The 18,514-nt window shown below is 40.1% G+C and overlaps 1 protein-coding gene across 1 annotated transcript in view; it reads left to right on the top strand.

Moving 5' to 3' along the window:
- Window positions 1-1,399: 1,399 nt before the first annotated feature.
- LOC310635250 (LIM homeobox transcription factor 1-alpha-like) overlaps window positions 1,400-18,514 on the top strand; it is a gene marked incomplete at its 5' end in the record, with an annotated part of 89,097 nt that continues 71,982 nt past the window's right edge. The window contains 2 exons of the mRNA XM_083354000.1: window positions 1,400-1,457; window positions 14,064-14,250. Coding sequence (XP_083210126.1) covers window positions 1,400-1,457; window positions 14,064-14,250 — 245 coding nt within the window. The remainder of the gene's footprint in view (window positions 1,458-14,063; window positions 14,251-18,514) is intronic.

Genomic DNA, 18,514 nt, shown 5'->3' with positions numbered 1-18,514 from the left:
TTGGCGGGATTGAGACGAAGCCTGTTTCTCCCCATCCAGACCTGAACCGCCTCCAGGCACCGGGACATCACGGAGAGGGCATCACTGGGTTGGTTCGGGGTGGAAAGAAAAAGTTGGGTATCATCAGCGTACTGGTGATACCCCACCCCAAAACCACGAATGATCTCACCCAGCGGCTTCATGTAGATGTTGAACAGGAGAGGCGAGAGAACCGACCCCTGAGGAACTCCACAAACGAGAGACCTCGGGGCGGATCTCTGCCCTCCTGTCAACACCGACTGCGAGCGGCCCCGGAGGTAGGAGGAGAACCACCGTAAAACGGTGCCTCCCACTCCCAACCCCCTGAGACGTCGCAGCAGGATACCATGGTCGATGGTATCAAAAGCCGCTGAGAGATCTAATAGGACCAGGACAGAGGAGCAGCCCCTGTCCCTAGCCCTCCAGAGATCATTCACCAGTGCGACCAATGCCGTCTCCGTGCTGTGTCCGGGCCTGAAGCCCGATTGGTACGGGTCCAGATAATCAGTTTCCTCCAGGAACATAGGGAGCTGATGCGCCACCACACTCTCAACAACCTTCGCCAGAAAGTGAAGGTTGGAGACTGGACGATAGTTGTTTAAAACAGCCGGGTCCAAAGCAGGCTTCTTGAGGAGGGGTCTCACCACCGCCTCCTTCAGGGCGGCAGGGAAGACACCCTCCTTCAAAGAAGCAGTTATTACTGCATGGAACCAGCCTCGTGTTCCCTCCCGAGCCGCATAAGCTAGCCAGGAGGGGCACGGATCCAACAAACAGGTGGTGGAGCTCAGTCTCCCCATGATCCTGTCCACATCATCAGGGGAAACAGGGTCGAACTCAGTCCAGATAACATGCTCAAGACCGCCTGATTCCTCCACATCAGACTCTGCCCAGTCAGAGTCCAGGCCGGTCCGGATCCGAGCAATTTTACGGTTGGAAAAACTTATTTAGGCTTTACCTGGAGCAGTGGTGCAAAAAAAAATAATAAATCACCGGCAACCTTGCATTGCAATAGAGTCCACAGATTTGCCATAGACCTTTCAAGCATTTCAAGAGCTGAGCTTTTTGCAGTAAAGGACGATACGTTGCCTGCAGATTGTCTATCCCTGATGTAATTGCTAGAGACACATACAAGTTATGAGGCTAGAAAAGAAATGATGACAGTCCAGTTCCAAAATCCAAAACAGTCTCTCACTAACTAGATTGTTTACCCCATTTGGAGTTTCCTAGCTGGCAGGTCGAAGATGGATTTATGGAAAATAAACACTTTCCCCTCTTTCTCCTATCTGAGTACAGCATAAGCTATTCTGTCTCTCCTTATCACTCCTATGTTGATGAGTAACTTCTCTTTGACAGGCCCATCTTCTGCTGCCAGGCCTGGAGGATGAAGACTGAAGAGGCCCCCTCTTGTCTGCAGCAAGCCATGCCAGTTCTGGGCTATGGTAAGTTCCTAGTTTGGAGAAAATGTGTAAAGCTCCAAAGAAAAGAGTGTTACTTGAGAGTAAGATTGTACAGAGTGTATGCCAGGGGTCTTCAAACTTGGCTCTTTTGTGACTTGTGAACTTGAACTCCCAGAATTCCTCAGCCAACGTGCCTGGCTGAGGAATTCTGGGAGTTGAAGTCCACAACTCATAAAAAGGCCAGGTTTGAAGACTCCTGGCGTACACTCTGTACAGTCCCCAAGCCCCTGTTGATTACATGCTAATGTGTCCAACTTTAGCATGATTTGGGGGAACTCGGATTTAGCTCCTTATTTTCTATATATCTCTATATTCTACTCAAATTATGTCAATCCAGTTTACACTGCTCCCAGTGATAGTTGAGAATGGAACTCTATATTTTCTATTTTTTGTGTAACACATTGAATAGGCTATGCCATAGGGAAGGAATTAATGAGATAAAGAATTACAATTTGTATAACACATTAAGCCAGGTTAACTTTAACCTTGGTTATTTGTTAGTTTGAAATGATGATTAATTCAACTGTTTATGGTTTAATATCTGGTACAACTGCCCAGAATAGGTAAATTCAGTACCTAAGTTGTGTGAATGCTACCAATGTGGCTTAACAGAGCAATATTATATGAAAGACTTATAACTCTTACGTATGCCATATCACCTTCTTAGAGTGGAATAGCTTTGCTGTCCTCAAATGAAGCAGAGGAGATCTCATCTCCAAGGCTGAAATTCACACCAACTGGCTTTTGGTGTCCCAGCTCCAAGTCTTTTGCTTTAGGAATGGAGTGAAGGGAACCTATAACTTGTATTTCACTTCAAGGGGCAAAATATCTACAGCTGATCTGTTCTTTCTCTGCATCCCGACATGAGTCGATGCCAGGTTAGTCAAACCAGAGAACAAACTGTGACTTCATCTTTCCCACAACAACAAATATGAAAAAGCAGAGAAATTTAAGCCAGAGGCTAATCTCCATAAAAATAACTTTTCATGTCAGTGAGAAGTTTAACATTTTCACATTAGTCAAGGAACTATTAATAAAGTAGACAGAAAGCTGGATATAAAGACCCAAAAATAATGAATAAGTCAAACACTTTTAAATCCCAAAAGCTCTTTGCTGGACAAAAAGATAGATTTTGGTTTAAACGAAGAGTATTATTTGTTCGTTAATTGCTTATTTACACAAAGTTCCATACTGTCCAGTGTTTTGACATTGAGTTGCTTACCAAATCTAAGTAATTATGGTTCAATTAAGGATAAAAGTATAGAAGATACTAATAAGCTAGCAAAAAAAATAACAATTTCAATCATTCAGCCCCATGTCATCACTTCTTTAGAAAAATGATATTTCATCCTTCTCAATAACTCCTCCTCAAAAACCATGTTTTCACTGCCCTTCAGAACAGTAACAGAGATGAGGCCATCTTTATCTCTGGAGATAAACTTTTCCAGAGACAAGTGTCAAAATCATCAAGAAGATTCACCCTGGGGTCCCTGATGTTGACATTCCTTCAGCATGGCAAGATGGAATAAGGTGGGATTCAAATATGTGAACAACCGGTTCTCTGTGTGGATGCCACTTCCGGAAGTCCATTCTGGGCCTGGGCAACAAAAAATTAGCTACCGGTTCTGCCGAACTGGTGTGAGTTGGCTGGATCTCAACACTGCCCTTTATCCTGGATCTCATTAGGTGGGTAGATTCTACAGAGAATAGCCAATTTTGCAAATACCTTGATCCGAAGCCCCTGGAAGCTAATTGGCAATTTGTACTGGGGCTGCTGTACTCCAGACCAGCTGAAGCTTCTTGTTGATCTTCAATGACGATCCCATGCAGAACAAATTGCAGCAGTCCATACATGAGGTGACAAGGCTATGAATGACCCTCAGACTGTACGTGTAAGGAGGAGGATAACACTAGGGTTCTATGCAGGGAAGCAGAACCCTTCCAAAAGTTAAGCATAGATTATTTCCAAAATTATTTCCAGAGCCACTCATTTTTGCCAGGGATAAATTAAAGTCTTGTTTCTCCCTCCAATGGACGGCAATGCATTGTCCACCACCTTCAAATCTTACAAGCCACCCAAATATCTTGCTTATACAAGTTAATGCCACCAAGTACTCCATAGTCATCAACTAGAGTTATCAAGGCTTGAACCCAGGTAGAAAATAATAACTTCATCAAGAATATTCTGCCGTTGCAGTCCTGCTACTTTCTCAATAACCTTCCCTAAAACTACCGGGCAACAGCTGATCAGAATAATTAGGTCAAGTGATGGCTTTTGGAGGAGAGGACATACCACTTTCTCTTTCAAAATAGGTAGCATAACCTCCATACCAAAGAACGCAGTGATAGCCATCCACATCCATCCTCCTATCACTTTCCTGGAAGCTTTCACTAACCAGTTTGGTATCTAGTTAATGAATCCAATGCAATGATGGTGGAGGGATCCAATACAATGATGGTGGAGCCAAAGTGCCCTCTTTCTCAGGAATCCACAGGCTCAAACCAATCTAGATGACATCACAAGATAATGACTCTGTCATGACAATTGGAGCTGCCTAGCCAGCATGCAATTCCATGTAAGGGTGAGTGTATCTTACAGAGATCTCATAAGCTCTTCCCATTTTTCTACTAACAACTACATTTCAAGTATGAAAGGGAGAATATTTTTTCTCATTCAAGCCTTCCATTCTGGAATTCTCTTCCTACCTTCAAAAAATAAAATTCTTCTTCTAATTGTGCTTACCTCTGGGAGACTTCATGTATGCATCCATGTGAAGTGGTTTATCATTGTCTTTTTCTAGATTCCCCCCCAACTTTCCAGTCCCTCCTACTTTCTCACTGTTTCCTTCATATATATTTATACACTGTAATAGCATATATTATTATCCTTTTGAACTTGAGTTTATTATTAACCACTTCAATGTTACTCCATTTTAACTAGAGGGAAAACCCAAATTATTGCACCAAATAAATAGTAAGTCCTAAAATTATGCATAAATAAGCTTTATCGTCGACTTACGACCACAATTGAACCCAAAATTTATATTGTTAAGAGAGAATTTGTTAAGTGAGTTTTGCCCCATTTTACAACATTTCTTGCCACAGCTGTTAAGTGAATCACTGCAGCTGATAAGTTAGTAACATGGTTGTTAAGTAAATCTGGCTTCCTCATTGACTTTGCTTGTGAGAAGGTTGCAAAAGGTGATCACATGACCTTGGGACACAGCAAGTATGAATCAGTGGCCAAGCATCTGAATTTTGATCATGTGATTATGGGGATGCTGTAAAGGTTGTATTTGTGAAAAAGGGTCATAAGACACTTTTTTATAGTGCCGTTCTACCTTTGAGCGGTCACTAAATGAATTGTTGTAAGTCAAGGACTACCTATGTTGAAAAAGCAAAATACAGAGAAGAAGAGACCTCTATAATTGAAAATCAAAAAGTACCACACTGCTGGTTTGTTATGTTGTTTGTGGGGGGTGGGTTCAATTAAAAGGCACAGAGATAATAGTAACAGTAAATCATTGAAACAATTATGTAAATTATTAAGTTATTAATATTATTAATATCCAATTTATGTTAGATAGGGGTTTCCAAAGCCGTACACAAATATTCTGATTGATTTAGCTCTATTTTTTAGGCTTTTGTATAAATACTCATATTGTTAGGAAATAAGAGGACTAGAGTCTTTAAGCAAAATATTAATTGAATTTTGGAGCCTGTTATTGATGAGCATCCTCCATCTCATTCATATGTGAATATACACATGGACTTTTATGAATCCAGGGAAGGAATCTTGCCCCATACTATGTTATATCTATAGTATATTAGTGTACAGTGTAGGATACAGTTGGAAGACAGCAGCTATCAAGAAGAGACAGAATAGATGGCAGGTGAGGTGCACCAAAGGATTATTTATACGTTGCATGGAAGATCATGCAAATGCATTGTCCTTGCCAAAGTGAGCCAATTTGGTCAAGAACTAAACTGTGTTATTACAATGGAGATCAGGCGTGGCTTTCAACTACGTGGAAATTACTGGAGAAATATTTCTGAAGTTTCCCTGCTCAAAGAAAACAGCTATACTAAATTATTTCCTGTAAATTAGCCTCCATCTACAGTAGGCTCCTACAGTAGGCGAGAAAGAAGGTAGCATTGTTGCTTGTTTTAAGAACTGTGTAAAAATATCTTTTGTTCTCCAATCATTCCTGATCCTTAAAGGATAAGGAACTCTTTCCTTTTTGACATATAGCGCCTTTGCACAGCAAATTGTATTTTAGAGTAAGTAGATCTGGTCAGGCTGAGTCTGTGCTTTATTCAATGGGGCTTACCCCCAGATAAATCTGTATAGGATCACAGTCTGCACAACACTCCTGGCTTGCCTCTGTAAGCACTGAGGAGGTCTGGGGAAAAATATATCCCACTCAGTAACTCTCAAATAAACAATCTGGAAGCAAATAATATGTAGAAGGGAGTACAGAGACCATTGAAATGGTATCTCTGGGACAATTATGCCAGAGAGTTTCCACTTACGCAGCAAACCTCGGCATTTTGCTGTTAAATAAACAGGAATAACACCGCACAAGAGAGGATTATTTTCACAAAGCCCAAACCATCTCCATTTCTTTATGACTTTTAATTTCAGTCTGAGTGTAGGCATGATCAGGCTGTGGATGTGGGGAGAAAAAACAGAACTTAGTTAGAAGAAAAAGCCTTGCTCCCAGCCATTACCATCTCCCTTTGCCCTCATTGTGTGTCTCTGTGTGTATTAAATCTGCCAAACTCTGCAAGAGAAATATATAGCAGTTACAATATCGGTGAAAGTGAAGCTCCAAGGAATTGCAAGGCTGATTCTGATAAAACCTTTGTTATTTAGTTATGCTCGCTACTGCTTGGTTCACTTACTCTGAATTAGTTCAGATGAAAAAAAAAATAGGTTTTTGCGTATATGAAGAAATCAGAGAGCATGATTGTCATGCCAAAGAGGACAGGGGTCTCCTACCTTTAATAACCAGGTAGAGAAGGAAAGTTTGAAAGGTGCTGTTTCTCCTGAGAATTATACCTTATCCATAGCAATAACTCTGCCACGATGTCCCGGCCACTCTTGATGCCTCTCCCTTTCAAAGAAAAGGCTTTTATGATGAATGTAGCAACTGGGGACTTGCCTCTCTTGTTTCAGGAAAGCACATGGCAATAACGAGATTTGCTATTCTTTGGATAAAGCCTACAGGGTACACAATGTATTGCTTTTATTTTGTGGGGGTAGATTAACCAAGCTTTCCTCAATGTGCTATCCTTCAAATGCTTTGGGAGACGAAATCTTGGCCTTCTGATGTCATGATATGCTGGCTAGGAATTCTGGGAGCTGTAACCATCAACACATCAGATCAGGCAAGACTTGCTCTGGCTCACCTACCACAATCTTATGTAATTCCATCTCCCTCAAGTATGTATCGTGGTCCCAAATTTCTGAAATGTCTAAGATTACACAATCCTTGCTAAGTAATAACAATGGAAATGTTCAGACACGCTTGGAGGTTTGAACTAAAGCTAGCAATTGGCAGCCAAAGGGACAGTACCGCAACATAAACAAACTTGGCTTTAAGTCTAATTTTTCACTGTGCAGGGGTGGGGGAAGATTGGAGCATTCTTGCTGCACGTTTCCCTTGCCAGTAATTACCATCAAAGACAACAAAAGGTTTCATTTATTCAAGCAGCCCCTACAGAAGCTAACAGCAGAATATGCTTATTCGTGTAGTACAAACACAATCAAAAACAAATGAGAGTTGCAATGATGTGTGGCAAGGAAAATGTTCCAAGTCAGATTCAGACATATTTTTTCTTCAGAATGCTCAATCCCATTTTGTATCCCCTTTATTGCTTCCTTGCGTCCCCATAATCATAATTCTTACCCATTGAACACCCTTAGTCTTCATAAGACTGATAGGAAGAATTTCTTTCTTATGGTTCCCTTCCCCTAATACTTTCCCCCTATGAATACTCTAATGCCGCTTGGGGTGTGTGTGTGAAAGCCCTAATAAGCAGGCATATACATAGAATGAAGGCTACTGCTAAGCTTGTAAGCCGCCCTGAGTCTTTGGAGAAGGGCGGGATATAAATGGAATTAAAATAAAATAAATAAAATATTAAATGTTGCTTTCCTCTAAACTTGCCCATTCCTCTTCTTCTAATAATGCCCTTTTCATTACCATTATTTTGATGATAATATACACAAATGTTGAAATAAAAGATTCGGGGGGGGGGGGCTATGATTGCTGTCCCATATATATGTAACAGAGTGAATTCCACCAAAGTCAGCAAATCTTATTTCTAAAAAGATATACCGTAGACATATAAAATAGATCAGAAATTGTACCTTTAAGGTTGAAGGTGCATATTTAGAATTCCGGAAGTTGTTTCTTATGTTGCAGTGAAAGGCAATCCAATGAAATGTTCAACTGAAATACCTTCACATTTAGAATTAAAGAATATATTAAAAGCCTATCAAATTTTTTCAGATGCCTTCTCATGCCAGTAATCCAAATGCTAATGGATGGAGAAGATGTCTCTAATTCTTTTTTCACTGGGGCTAATCATTGATAATGTGCCTGCTGAATGTCTCCCTTAGATTAACATACAGTATATGCTTAATATGCTTAAACCAGATATTTGCACAGTAAAGTATTTCCCTCTTTGATGGGTTCCCACCTCTTTTTTATTTGATTGGAGTTCTGATCAGTACTAATAAGCAATTAAGTAATTTGTACTTGTTTTTGTGGTCATGGAGCTAAAAATTGAACTTTTTCCTCTTTACTAAATAACCTTATATCCCCCTATCTGCTTCCTTTTTGGATTAAGACAAATTAAATATTAAGTGAAACACACCTCCTGGTTCTTTTATCCTTACCTTTCTTTAAAAATAAAAAGTAAGCTCTTTCAAGACAATCATACCTGTCACCCAGTAATGCTCGAGGTGTGACTTGTAACCCAATAATTCATGTCTAACTTGGTATAGCTAAGGCTGAATAAAGACCTATACTGTGCACTGTTGATGTAAGTCTTGTCAGCCAGGTTGGCAACCCATTCAGTTTTAATTTAGAACTTTTTTCAGCAAGGAAAAGTTAGGCTGATAGATTTTTCCCATATAAGTTCTGGCTGCAAAGTATTTTTTTTCCCTAAGACAACTCTGCATATACAATGAGTACTCCTACCACTAAAGTATTTTCAATATATTAAAATTAGTATTGGTATGCACATTGTACTAAGCCTTGGTTTGTTTTGATTAGACTTGAATGACTTGAATGAATAAACTACTGTAATTGTGTAAAGCTGAAGGTTGAAACTGACCATCAAGAATTAGCACATGAGCAAAAGGGAAGGGAGGCAAACTAATCATCTGATTAATTTCCCTTCACATGCTAAGCTATATTGTACTTCTCTTAAAATTATTCAATTTGTACTAAGGCAATTTTTTTCTTAGGTAAACTGATATAGTAGTCCTTTGATATCAGTCTAGATATTTTCCTACCTATGAATTACCATTTACATTATGCAAATGTTCTCTTCTCTGTCTGTGATGCATTTCCTCTCTTTTGGAGATGGGACATGCAAGGGACTATCTCAGTGGGAAAAATCACTTTTATTCCTGCTCTGAGTATGGAGATGCTTGAAACCTTTTCTATATATTTACTTATATACAGTATATACATACATACAGGGCTTTTTTTCTCATAGAACGCTCAGAACGGAGTTCCGGCACCTTTTTTGGATGGAACCTTGTAGGGTAGGCAAGGCGGGTTGTAAGACATGTGTGAGTTCCGGCACCTTTTTCTTTTACAAAAAAAGCACTGCATACATACCTATATATTACGGTTAATAGCAGCCCAACTCACTGGAATGACTATAGGAAGCCTACAGCCAAGAGTGCCAGTTTGGTGTAGTGGTTATGGTGCTGGCACAGAAACCAGAGACTGTGAGTTCTAGTTCCACTTTAGGCGTGGCAGCCAGCTGGTTGACTTTGGGCCAGTCCCACTCTCTCAGCCCAACCCACCTCACAGGTTTGCTGTCGTGGGGAAAATGGGAGAAGGAAGAAGCATTAGGTATGTTAACTGCCTTGAGTTACCTATAAAGTAATAAAAGCTGAATAAAAATTGAAATATATATATATATATATATATATATATATATATATATATATATATATATATATATATATATATATACATACAGTGTACACAGACACACACAGAGGATAAAACTCCATCACCAAAATAGCTGCGTTTATAAAAAATAAATATCCAATAATATAGCACATGTCTGGAGTTGAAAAATAATTCCATTTCTAGTCAGTAGAATTGTTACTAAACAATCCAGACAGCGGGGCTTGTGTAATCTCTTACCCAAAATACCATGGAATTTGTAGCTCCTTAATGCCTTACAAAAAGCCAATAGGGTCAAGGTCAGAGGTCTTCAAACTTGGCCCTTTTATGACTTGTGGACTTCAACTCCCAGAATTCCTCAGCTAGGCATGCCTGGCTGAGGAATTCTGGGAGTTGAAGTCCACAAGTCATAAAAGGGCCAAGTTTGAAGACCCCTGGTCAAGGTCATCCAAATCTCTGGGGACATGGCGATCCACACGGCAAGCATAATGAAAGGTAAGGCATGGTTTCTATATCCCACAAGACAGCATGCGCCTAATAGTCAGGACCTGGAATGGCTTTGGTGGGACAAGCAAGGCAATCAGAGATAGATACTCCTACAAGTAACTTGATCCTCAGCCAAAGAGAGCTTTATAGGACATGAGCAGCACTTTGAATTGTATTTGGAATCCCCCTGGGAGCTAGTGCAGCTTCCAGAATTAGTGGAGCTGGCAGATACCCTCAGGGAAAGAGTCCCACAAACAACCTGATCCTGTGCCATTAAGGGCTTTAAAGCTAATAACCAACACCTTCAACCACACCTGGAAAGAAACTGGGAACCTGTACAATGTATCCAGCAGTGCTATAATATGGGTGAAACATAGGGTACCCAAAACTGTGTGTCACCAATTTCTGGATGGTCTTTGAGGGCACTCCTACATGCAGTGCATTATGGTAACCCAACTGGGAAATGACCAAGGCCTGAGTAACGGTGAGCATGGTTTCTCAGTCCAGGAATGGTCCAGTTGGAGCCCAAGATGAATCATTAGCTCTGTCCTGAGAAGTGCAAACTAGGCAAGAATCAAAGACGGTATCTCACGTAAACCAGAGAACACAAAACAAAAAACAAAAAAAAAACCCAGAACTGCTCAATTTTGCTGGGGTTTATTTTTCACCACACCCTAATATATTGTGGTACACATTTGCACCAGTGAGGAGTCAGCAACACTTTATAGGAGTGCATGTGGAAGAAATGATCCAGGGCTGCTTGATATTTCAGGCCCCACACAGCCCTGAGAAGGTGCAGCCAAACAGTGCAGCCAAATCTTTACTACAAATCTAGAATTCTCTCTTCTCAATGGATTTTCAGGCACATTCAGAGAGAATTGTGTTGCCTGAGTTAGAGCTTTATATTAAAAAAAAATAGCATGTAGGACAAATTCTTTCTGTCCCCAAGGCAGAAACATCCCGAAGCACCTGTCTCTGGATGTAGTGGTGTAAAGATAACAATATAAGTAATAATTTGCTGCTCATATATAACACCAGGTGCTGCTCTACATCTAGCTAAAGCTGAGTTCAGGCAGGAGAAACAAGAGGCAACAGTCAATTCTGTAAGCGGTCACTTGCATGGAAAACAAGAGCCCTGCTTCGGCTGTAATTTATCAGCCGAATTCCATCAGCAGCAGCCTCTCATTTGTTTCTAGACAAATTGAAGCCGAAATAAAAGCTTTGAAGTCTGTTATTTAGTTATGAGAAATATTTCCGTACTTGTCATCCTGTTGAACGCTCCCAAAACATTTTACAAAACGATGAAATAGTTCTGAAATAAATAATTTAAATACGGAGTGATCAAACAGAACAAACGTCCGCATGGGTACAAAGTGCAAAGTTTTCTTGCAAAAGGTGCTGTCCATGAATTCTTTTTGGACTTACTCGTGGGTCTCATCACACAATGAGACAAATCATCAATGTGCAAATGGGAAAGGGGGCTTCTCTTATGTTTGTCTCCTTGTGAGAATTCCCAGACCAGAGTTTCTTTGTTTCAGTGGGCAGGAAAGATATCCAAAGGTTGTAGAATCTAAAGGTTTAGTTCTGCTCTTTTTTAAAATAAGTCTGAAGTCTGATTTATTGTTTGAATTTGATCTAACATTTTGTTCTGTATGCTGTGGGAGTACTGAAAATCCATAGGAAAAGATCTACAGGTGCCTAATGAGATTCAGCTACAGAATTTTAGAATACATTTTAATCTCGTCAGTCTATTCTGTTTAACATATGCCTGCTATCAAAACTCCATGCGGCAAGTCCCATCTTAAGAGGCACTCCCAGCTTTCTGTCTCATAGTGAAAAATTCCTTTCCTAAGACGATGCCTAGTTTCGTTCAGTGCCCTTTCTTAAAATCAGCCTGCTTTTTGTACTTGGAACAATTATACCCATCTTTTTTTAAAAGTCTGTTTTGCCGAGAATTTTTTTTCTGAATTTTGATAAATGTGGATAAATATGCTTTCTGCTTAACTGGTATACTAATTTTCTTTTGTTTTATTCAAAGAATGAATTAGCAGTGACTATCTTAAATTCAACGTTCATTTAATGGCCCTGCTGTAACTCTGTGTTTTGTGATCTCTTTGTTACTTGCCTCTAATTTTCAATACACTTTTCCTTTGTACTCTGTTAATAAGTTCAATTGACTGGGGAAAACCAGTAGTCGAACCAGCATTTGGTGACCAATGAACCAACTGACCATTCAAGCAATTAACCTAGATTTTTTTTTTATTCATGCAACACCAACCAGCATTTGCCTCAAATCTTCACCAGCAATCAGAAATGATTGCCCTGGAAAAGACATGCACCAGTTTTCTTTTTATATGCTAAAAACCAGCAGCAGGAAGGCAAATAGACTGATGTGCCTGCATCACCTTTCTGTTTAAACCTTGCAAAGCATAATAGCCAACATGGCCAGAGCTTCAGTCTAAGCTGCTGGGCAGAGGTGTACATAATAAATAGAGCCTGCAAAATGAAATTAAAAAATAAACAAATAAAAGCAGGGAAGACCAAACGCAAATGACATGTGCTAATAGAATCCACCAAACTCAGCCCTGAAAGGAGGAATAAAATCCATTTGACAAAAGTTTTATGCCTTATTTAGCTCCCTCCTAAAACAAATCTTCAATGCTGGATGGTGTTTTTTTAACCCATGTGTACAACGTTATCTTTGCATTTCCTCTTGAGAAGCCATTGAAGGGCTGGAATAGGTCAATTCACTGATAATCCTAATCAGAAGATGCCGTATATCACACACATCCAATTTGAAATGAGTCTGTCCTGCTTACGTCAAAAATATCAGAAATGGAAAGATTATCAATGAATTATCTTTTCAATATGTAAATCCTGGAAATGGACTAGATTAGCCTTCCCCACACTGCTGTCCTCCAGATGTTGGACTTCAACCTCAGCCTCATTATAGAGGGTGACATTTGAAATCTAGCACATCTGGAGAGCGCCAAACTGCAGGAGAGCTAGCTAGATGGAAAACTATGAGAAGATGAGCAGCAGTAATTTTTATAGTAACAACAGAGTTAGAAGGAATGAAGGGTAAGGATGATTATATTTTCTGAGTTTCAAGGTTTGTGAAGGATTTGGGTTTAGACTTTTGTACTTTATTATGTTGGAACTTTGACATTTATGGATGCTTGATTTGGGATTATTTAGAGTTAATTAGTGACACCTCTTTTTTTTTTTAAAAAAGGATTTGGACATTAAATAGAATCCTTATGGATTTTATTTCTTTGTTTATTCAATTTATGCCCACTACAATTTCCAGATTTTCAAACTGGGCAAGCTATTAAGTCCTTGGCTTTAGTGATCTGTCCATGACATCACCAGGAATCAAGCTCAGCTGAAAAGTGATTTTACATGTACCACACCTGAAAAATAGTTGTAATACATACTACTTAACAGTAAATGCATACATATTTTACAAGATCAAATCATCAAAAGTCTAAAAGTCTAATCCATGACACGCAGATAAAATAGAATTATGCAATTTTACTTGCAGTTACATATAATTTACTTGCAGGATAAAGGTGAGTCCTTGGGACCTGTTATTTGAATCCTTGGGACCTGAATGTTTTTATAAGGCACCTGGTTGCAATCCTGTACATAGTAGAAGTAAATCCTATAGATTTTCAGTGGCACGTGATTCTTAGAAGACAAGCACAGAATCACATGGTAATCATGGCAAAATTCCCAGTTCAAAGATAGAAAATTGTCCCCTTCAGATATTTCAATATTCAGTCTAAATATGTCTAAATTCTAAAGGATCTGGTGGGAGGGGGCTCCAGTTCCCTACCCGTGTGCTGTACCCCAGACTTTCACCTTGAACATTGTGGAATGTATTTGCTCATATATAAGTCTGCTGAGATTGTCAACAATTATTCTTCTCTTCTCCCGTTAGGCTCAGAATCGAAAATGCGGGAGGTTTGTGCTGGTTGCAACACCCCAATCTCAGATCGCTTCCTGCTGCGGGTGAATGAGCGCTCCTGGCACGAAGGCTGTGTGAAGTGTGCTGCTTGCCTCCAGCCTCTCTCGGGAACGTGCTATTGTCGCAACAGGCAGCTCTACTGTAAGCATGACTACGAAAAGTAAGTGCCCGGAAGTTTGACTGTCTGATTAACTTGTATATTTGTCTTCGTAAGTAATTCACCAACTGAGAGAAAAAGACAGGCTGTTTTCAAAAATGATTGTGAAGGGAATGTATTTATATATGAACGCATGTGGGTATGTATCCATCTATCTATCTCTACACGCACACACTTACTTAGAGGTGAGTTGACAGATTTGCAAGTTGGCTTTGGTTGTCACCAATATCATATGAACAATTTTCAATCTACACATAGCAGTAAATAGCTAATGCTATTTGATGTCACAATAGACACTTGCAGAGGTTGTGGTGTCATTAGCTGTCATGCATGCAGTTGCAATGTCACAGAGAAACAGAGTAGCTTATTGCCGGGCACAACTAAAACTTGGAGATGCGGAAACCACTTAGTCCCTTTGGTCAAATTTGAATGTTTGTACAGTGACATACTGTTGTGGAATCTGAGTAATTCTAGAATCGCTTTGACCTGTTATGTATGATGTAGTGTACGTTTTTATTACAATCTTTTCTTATCTAGGGACCGTAGTTCTCTAAGGGAAGAAGACTTCTGATGAATGGGTTTGCTGCTTTGAGAACAGATTGTTAATGTGTTAAAGCCCAGTTCTGAGGCAAGGATATATTATGAGTAATAAGGGACACTGCAAGCGTTAGCTTATTTTGTGCTAATTTATTCTTCTGTGTTGAAGTTGGATTTCAAGGAACTGTTTGGCAAGTGAACAGCACTGCTTAGACAGTGATTGATAGAATGTAATGTGGGGATCACCACTCAGTAATGCAATGCCACTACAGTTAGTATAAAGGCAGTAGTTGTTAAAATAACACATTTGGTGTCTGAGCAGCTAGAGGCTAGAATTGGGAGCAAAAATCAGACAAGAAATTAAGGGGTCTTTTTTTCTGGGAGATAAAAATATCTGAAATTAGAAATTATAAAGAAGTTGCAAAAATAGACCTGCATGCATACAGTACATACTCCTCATGCTGCTCCCTTTCAAGACAAACAATGAGTTCCCTACTGGCTTGAAACCATGATGCTTGAGAAACATCTTTTCCATAAAGGAAGTATTACGTCCTCTTCTGGAAAATACTCTCCTGGATAAGTGGGAACCATTCTGGGGGTTGCCCAAATCCAAAGAACTGGTTTTTTGTCTTCCTTCCTTCCTTCCTTCCTTCCTTCCTTCCTTCCTTCCTTCCTTCCTTCCTTCCTTCCTTCCTTCCTTCCTTCCTTCCTTCCTGCCTCCCTGCCTGCCTGCCTGCCTGCCTGCCTGCCTGCCTGCCAAACAAATCCCTGCAGTGTTGTCAGCAAGATTCCAGAAGTGCTTTGCCATTGCCTCCTTCTTAGGGTTGCAGAGAGGGACTGGCCTAAGGTCACTCAGCTGGATTCATGCCTAGAGCTGAACTAGAACTCACAGTCTTCCAGTTTCTAGCCTGATACCTTAACTGCCACACCAAACTGGTCTGCAATTCTTTGCTGACTACTAATTATATGGATTAGGTTTACGGATTAGGATTAGATAAGTGGTTCCCAATTTTTTCCCTTCATTACCCAAAGCTGCTTATCAGAAAGTCCTTTTTACCCAATATATACAACTCTTTAAATCAATTTAAATACCCCTGTTCTGATTGGGTAATAGGTCTGTGTGTCATTACCAAAAGAAAAACTGCTTTTATCCAATTTGGAGTAATATGTCCAGGTTTGGGAAGCCCTGGTTTAGAGGACTTTTTTCCCCCAATGACAATTGTGTTGATAAGAGAAAATATGTCTACATAACTGAAAAGCTTTTAAAACTTGTGTGAGACAACCTGTTTGATCTAATAATAATAATAGAAACATTACCTTGTTGACTTACTTTTGAATCACAACCGACCACTTTTGTGAATGGGAAAAACTGTTACACATTTTATTATGTTTTCCTTATGCTAATTTGACTAGGTTCTTTGCCTCAGATTCCCCACAGCTTTACAATTATTTGAAAATTCAACTTTCTTTTCACTCGACTAAAACAACTTACTACACTTCTGTCATGAATTCCTGGGGCTTTTGTCTCCTTCCCAGAAAAAAAAAATGTCCCGTGATGTCTGTGTGTGCCCACATTACATTTACTCCGTGATTTGCATTACAAAAGTGAAGATGAGGAGAGAGGGTTTAACCTTTTGCCTACCAGTAGCTTCCCATTTTCCACAAATCACGCTTTCCTCCTGCTTTTAGTTTTGCCAATGTCTCAGACTTAGGCAGTGGTGGGATTCAAATATGTGAACAACTGGTTCTCTGTGTGGATGCCGCTTTCGAAGTCCATTCTGGGCCTGGGCAACAAAAAATTAGCTACCGGTTCTGCCGAAGTGGTGCAAACGGGCTGAATCCCACCACTGGACTTACATTAGGTCTACCTTGCAGACATGACTCTAAATACCTGAACCAATAAAGGAAACAAGAATTGGGTGGACGCCTTTGAAGTTCCTTTTATGCCCATGCAAATCTTTTCCTTCTGAAAGCAATAAATAGGCAGGAAGAAAACAAAATATTATTTGTATGTATGTGCTGCCCAACTCCCAGATAGGAAAAAACTCTAGCTGCTTTATTACAGCCAATTGCAGAGAACTATACAGGACTATACTATACTCCTGATATAGCAGTGTATGTGGTAGATATGAGTACTTTTATAATTTTTCATATGCTCTCTGTTCTTTGGTGATGTTAAATGTCAAGTTTCTCTTCTAAGATCAAAAGAAAGAGAGAGAGTACAGAGACGATGTGGCATCTTTTGTAGTAGCCTACCCTAAAAAGCTTACAGTGGTATTAACTTATGAAACCGTGAAGTAGAATAAATGAGTCTCTAGAGCAGTGAGGGCGAACCTTTTAGAGACTGAGTGCCCAAACTGCAACCCAAAACCCACTTATGCATCATTGGCCCTTTGGGTGGGTGTGGCTAATTGGGTGGGCATGGCCCATTGGGTGGGCGTGGCTGCAATGGTAGCTGCAGACTGGGTGGGACTAAAAAGTTAAATCAATCAATTCCAACTTTGCGAGAACTTTTTTTTCCCCACAAGAAGTTGAAATTGATTAATTGAACCTTTTTTTTGTGGGGGGGGGGGTACATGGTGGCAGAGACCTAAAGCGTAAAGGTTTTATAAAACCCAGCTGAAGGCCTAGGACTGGGGCAATTTTTTTTATTTATTTTAATTCCATTTATATCCCGCCCTTCTCCGAAGACTCAGGGCGGCTTACAAGCTTAGCAGTAGCCTTCATTCTATGTATATGCCTGCTAATTAGGGCTTTCACACACACCCCAAGCGGCATTATTACAAAGTCAGCTTAATTGCCCCCAACTATCTGGGTCCTCATTTTACCTACCTCGGAAGGATGGAAGGCTGAGTCAACCTTGAGCCTGGTGGGATGCGAACCTGCACTAATTGCAGGCAGCTGGTGTTACTTAAGGAGGCATTAGCCCACTGCTCCACCAATGGCATGTGTGCCCACAGAGAGGGCTCTGCGTGCCACCTGTGGCACCCATGCCATAGGTTCACCACCACGGGTCTAGAGTAATCCAAGATTACTCTATTTGGAATAAAAATGATCTGATTGTCAGAATTTTTTGTAAAATCTAATTCTGGTTATTCTTAGAATATATATTCCAGTTAAATGTTGCTTAGCTGTTGTGTTTGACATTTCATGATAGTTAATATGGTAGTGTTGGATTCTTTAATAAGTAATATATAAAAGATGAGCAGGCTGAGCTCTAAGGAAGAGTTAAACATGTTATCAATTTGGAATCTTTGTGCTCCCAATAAAAGATCTATGTCCAACCCCCTGTGAATTTCATTAACCCTTATCTAGCACCAGTTTAGCTTTGACCATTAGTTAACCAGGGGTTTGGTTTTTTGTTCTGGTAGCAATAATAAACTCTCTAGTGTTTTGAACTCAGTGAGCGTTCCTGGTTCTTTGCACCTGACATAATAGTGGTGATTAGCAGCTGAATGTACTTATTAGTTGGCATGAAATCACATGTAACAATGACATGTAATGGCAACTAATGTTTAACAGGATTTCATAGGAAACATGCAATAATATTAACTTTTGAGGACTCAGTGCTTTTTTTGTAAAAGAAAAAGGTGCCGGAACTCACACGTCATACAACCTGCCTTGCCTACTCTACAAGGTTCCATCCAAAAAAGGGTCACCCGAGCGGTGCAAAGAGGGGGGCGGGGCCTTCTTGGACCTGCACCACCCACACAAAGGGAGCCGTACACCC

This window comes from Vipera ursinii (genome assembly GCF_947247035.1).
Source record: "Vipera ursinii genome assembly, chromosome: 2".
NCBI classification, from domain to species: Eukaryota; Metazoa; Chordata; class Lepidosauria; order Squamata; family Viperidae; genus Vipera; species Vipera ursinii.
The sequence above is the reverse complement of the archived record's forward strand: the minus strand, read 5'-3'. Positions and strand labels throughout refer to the sequence as shown.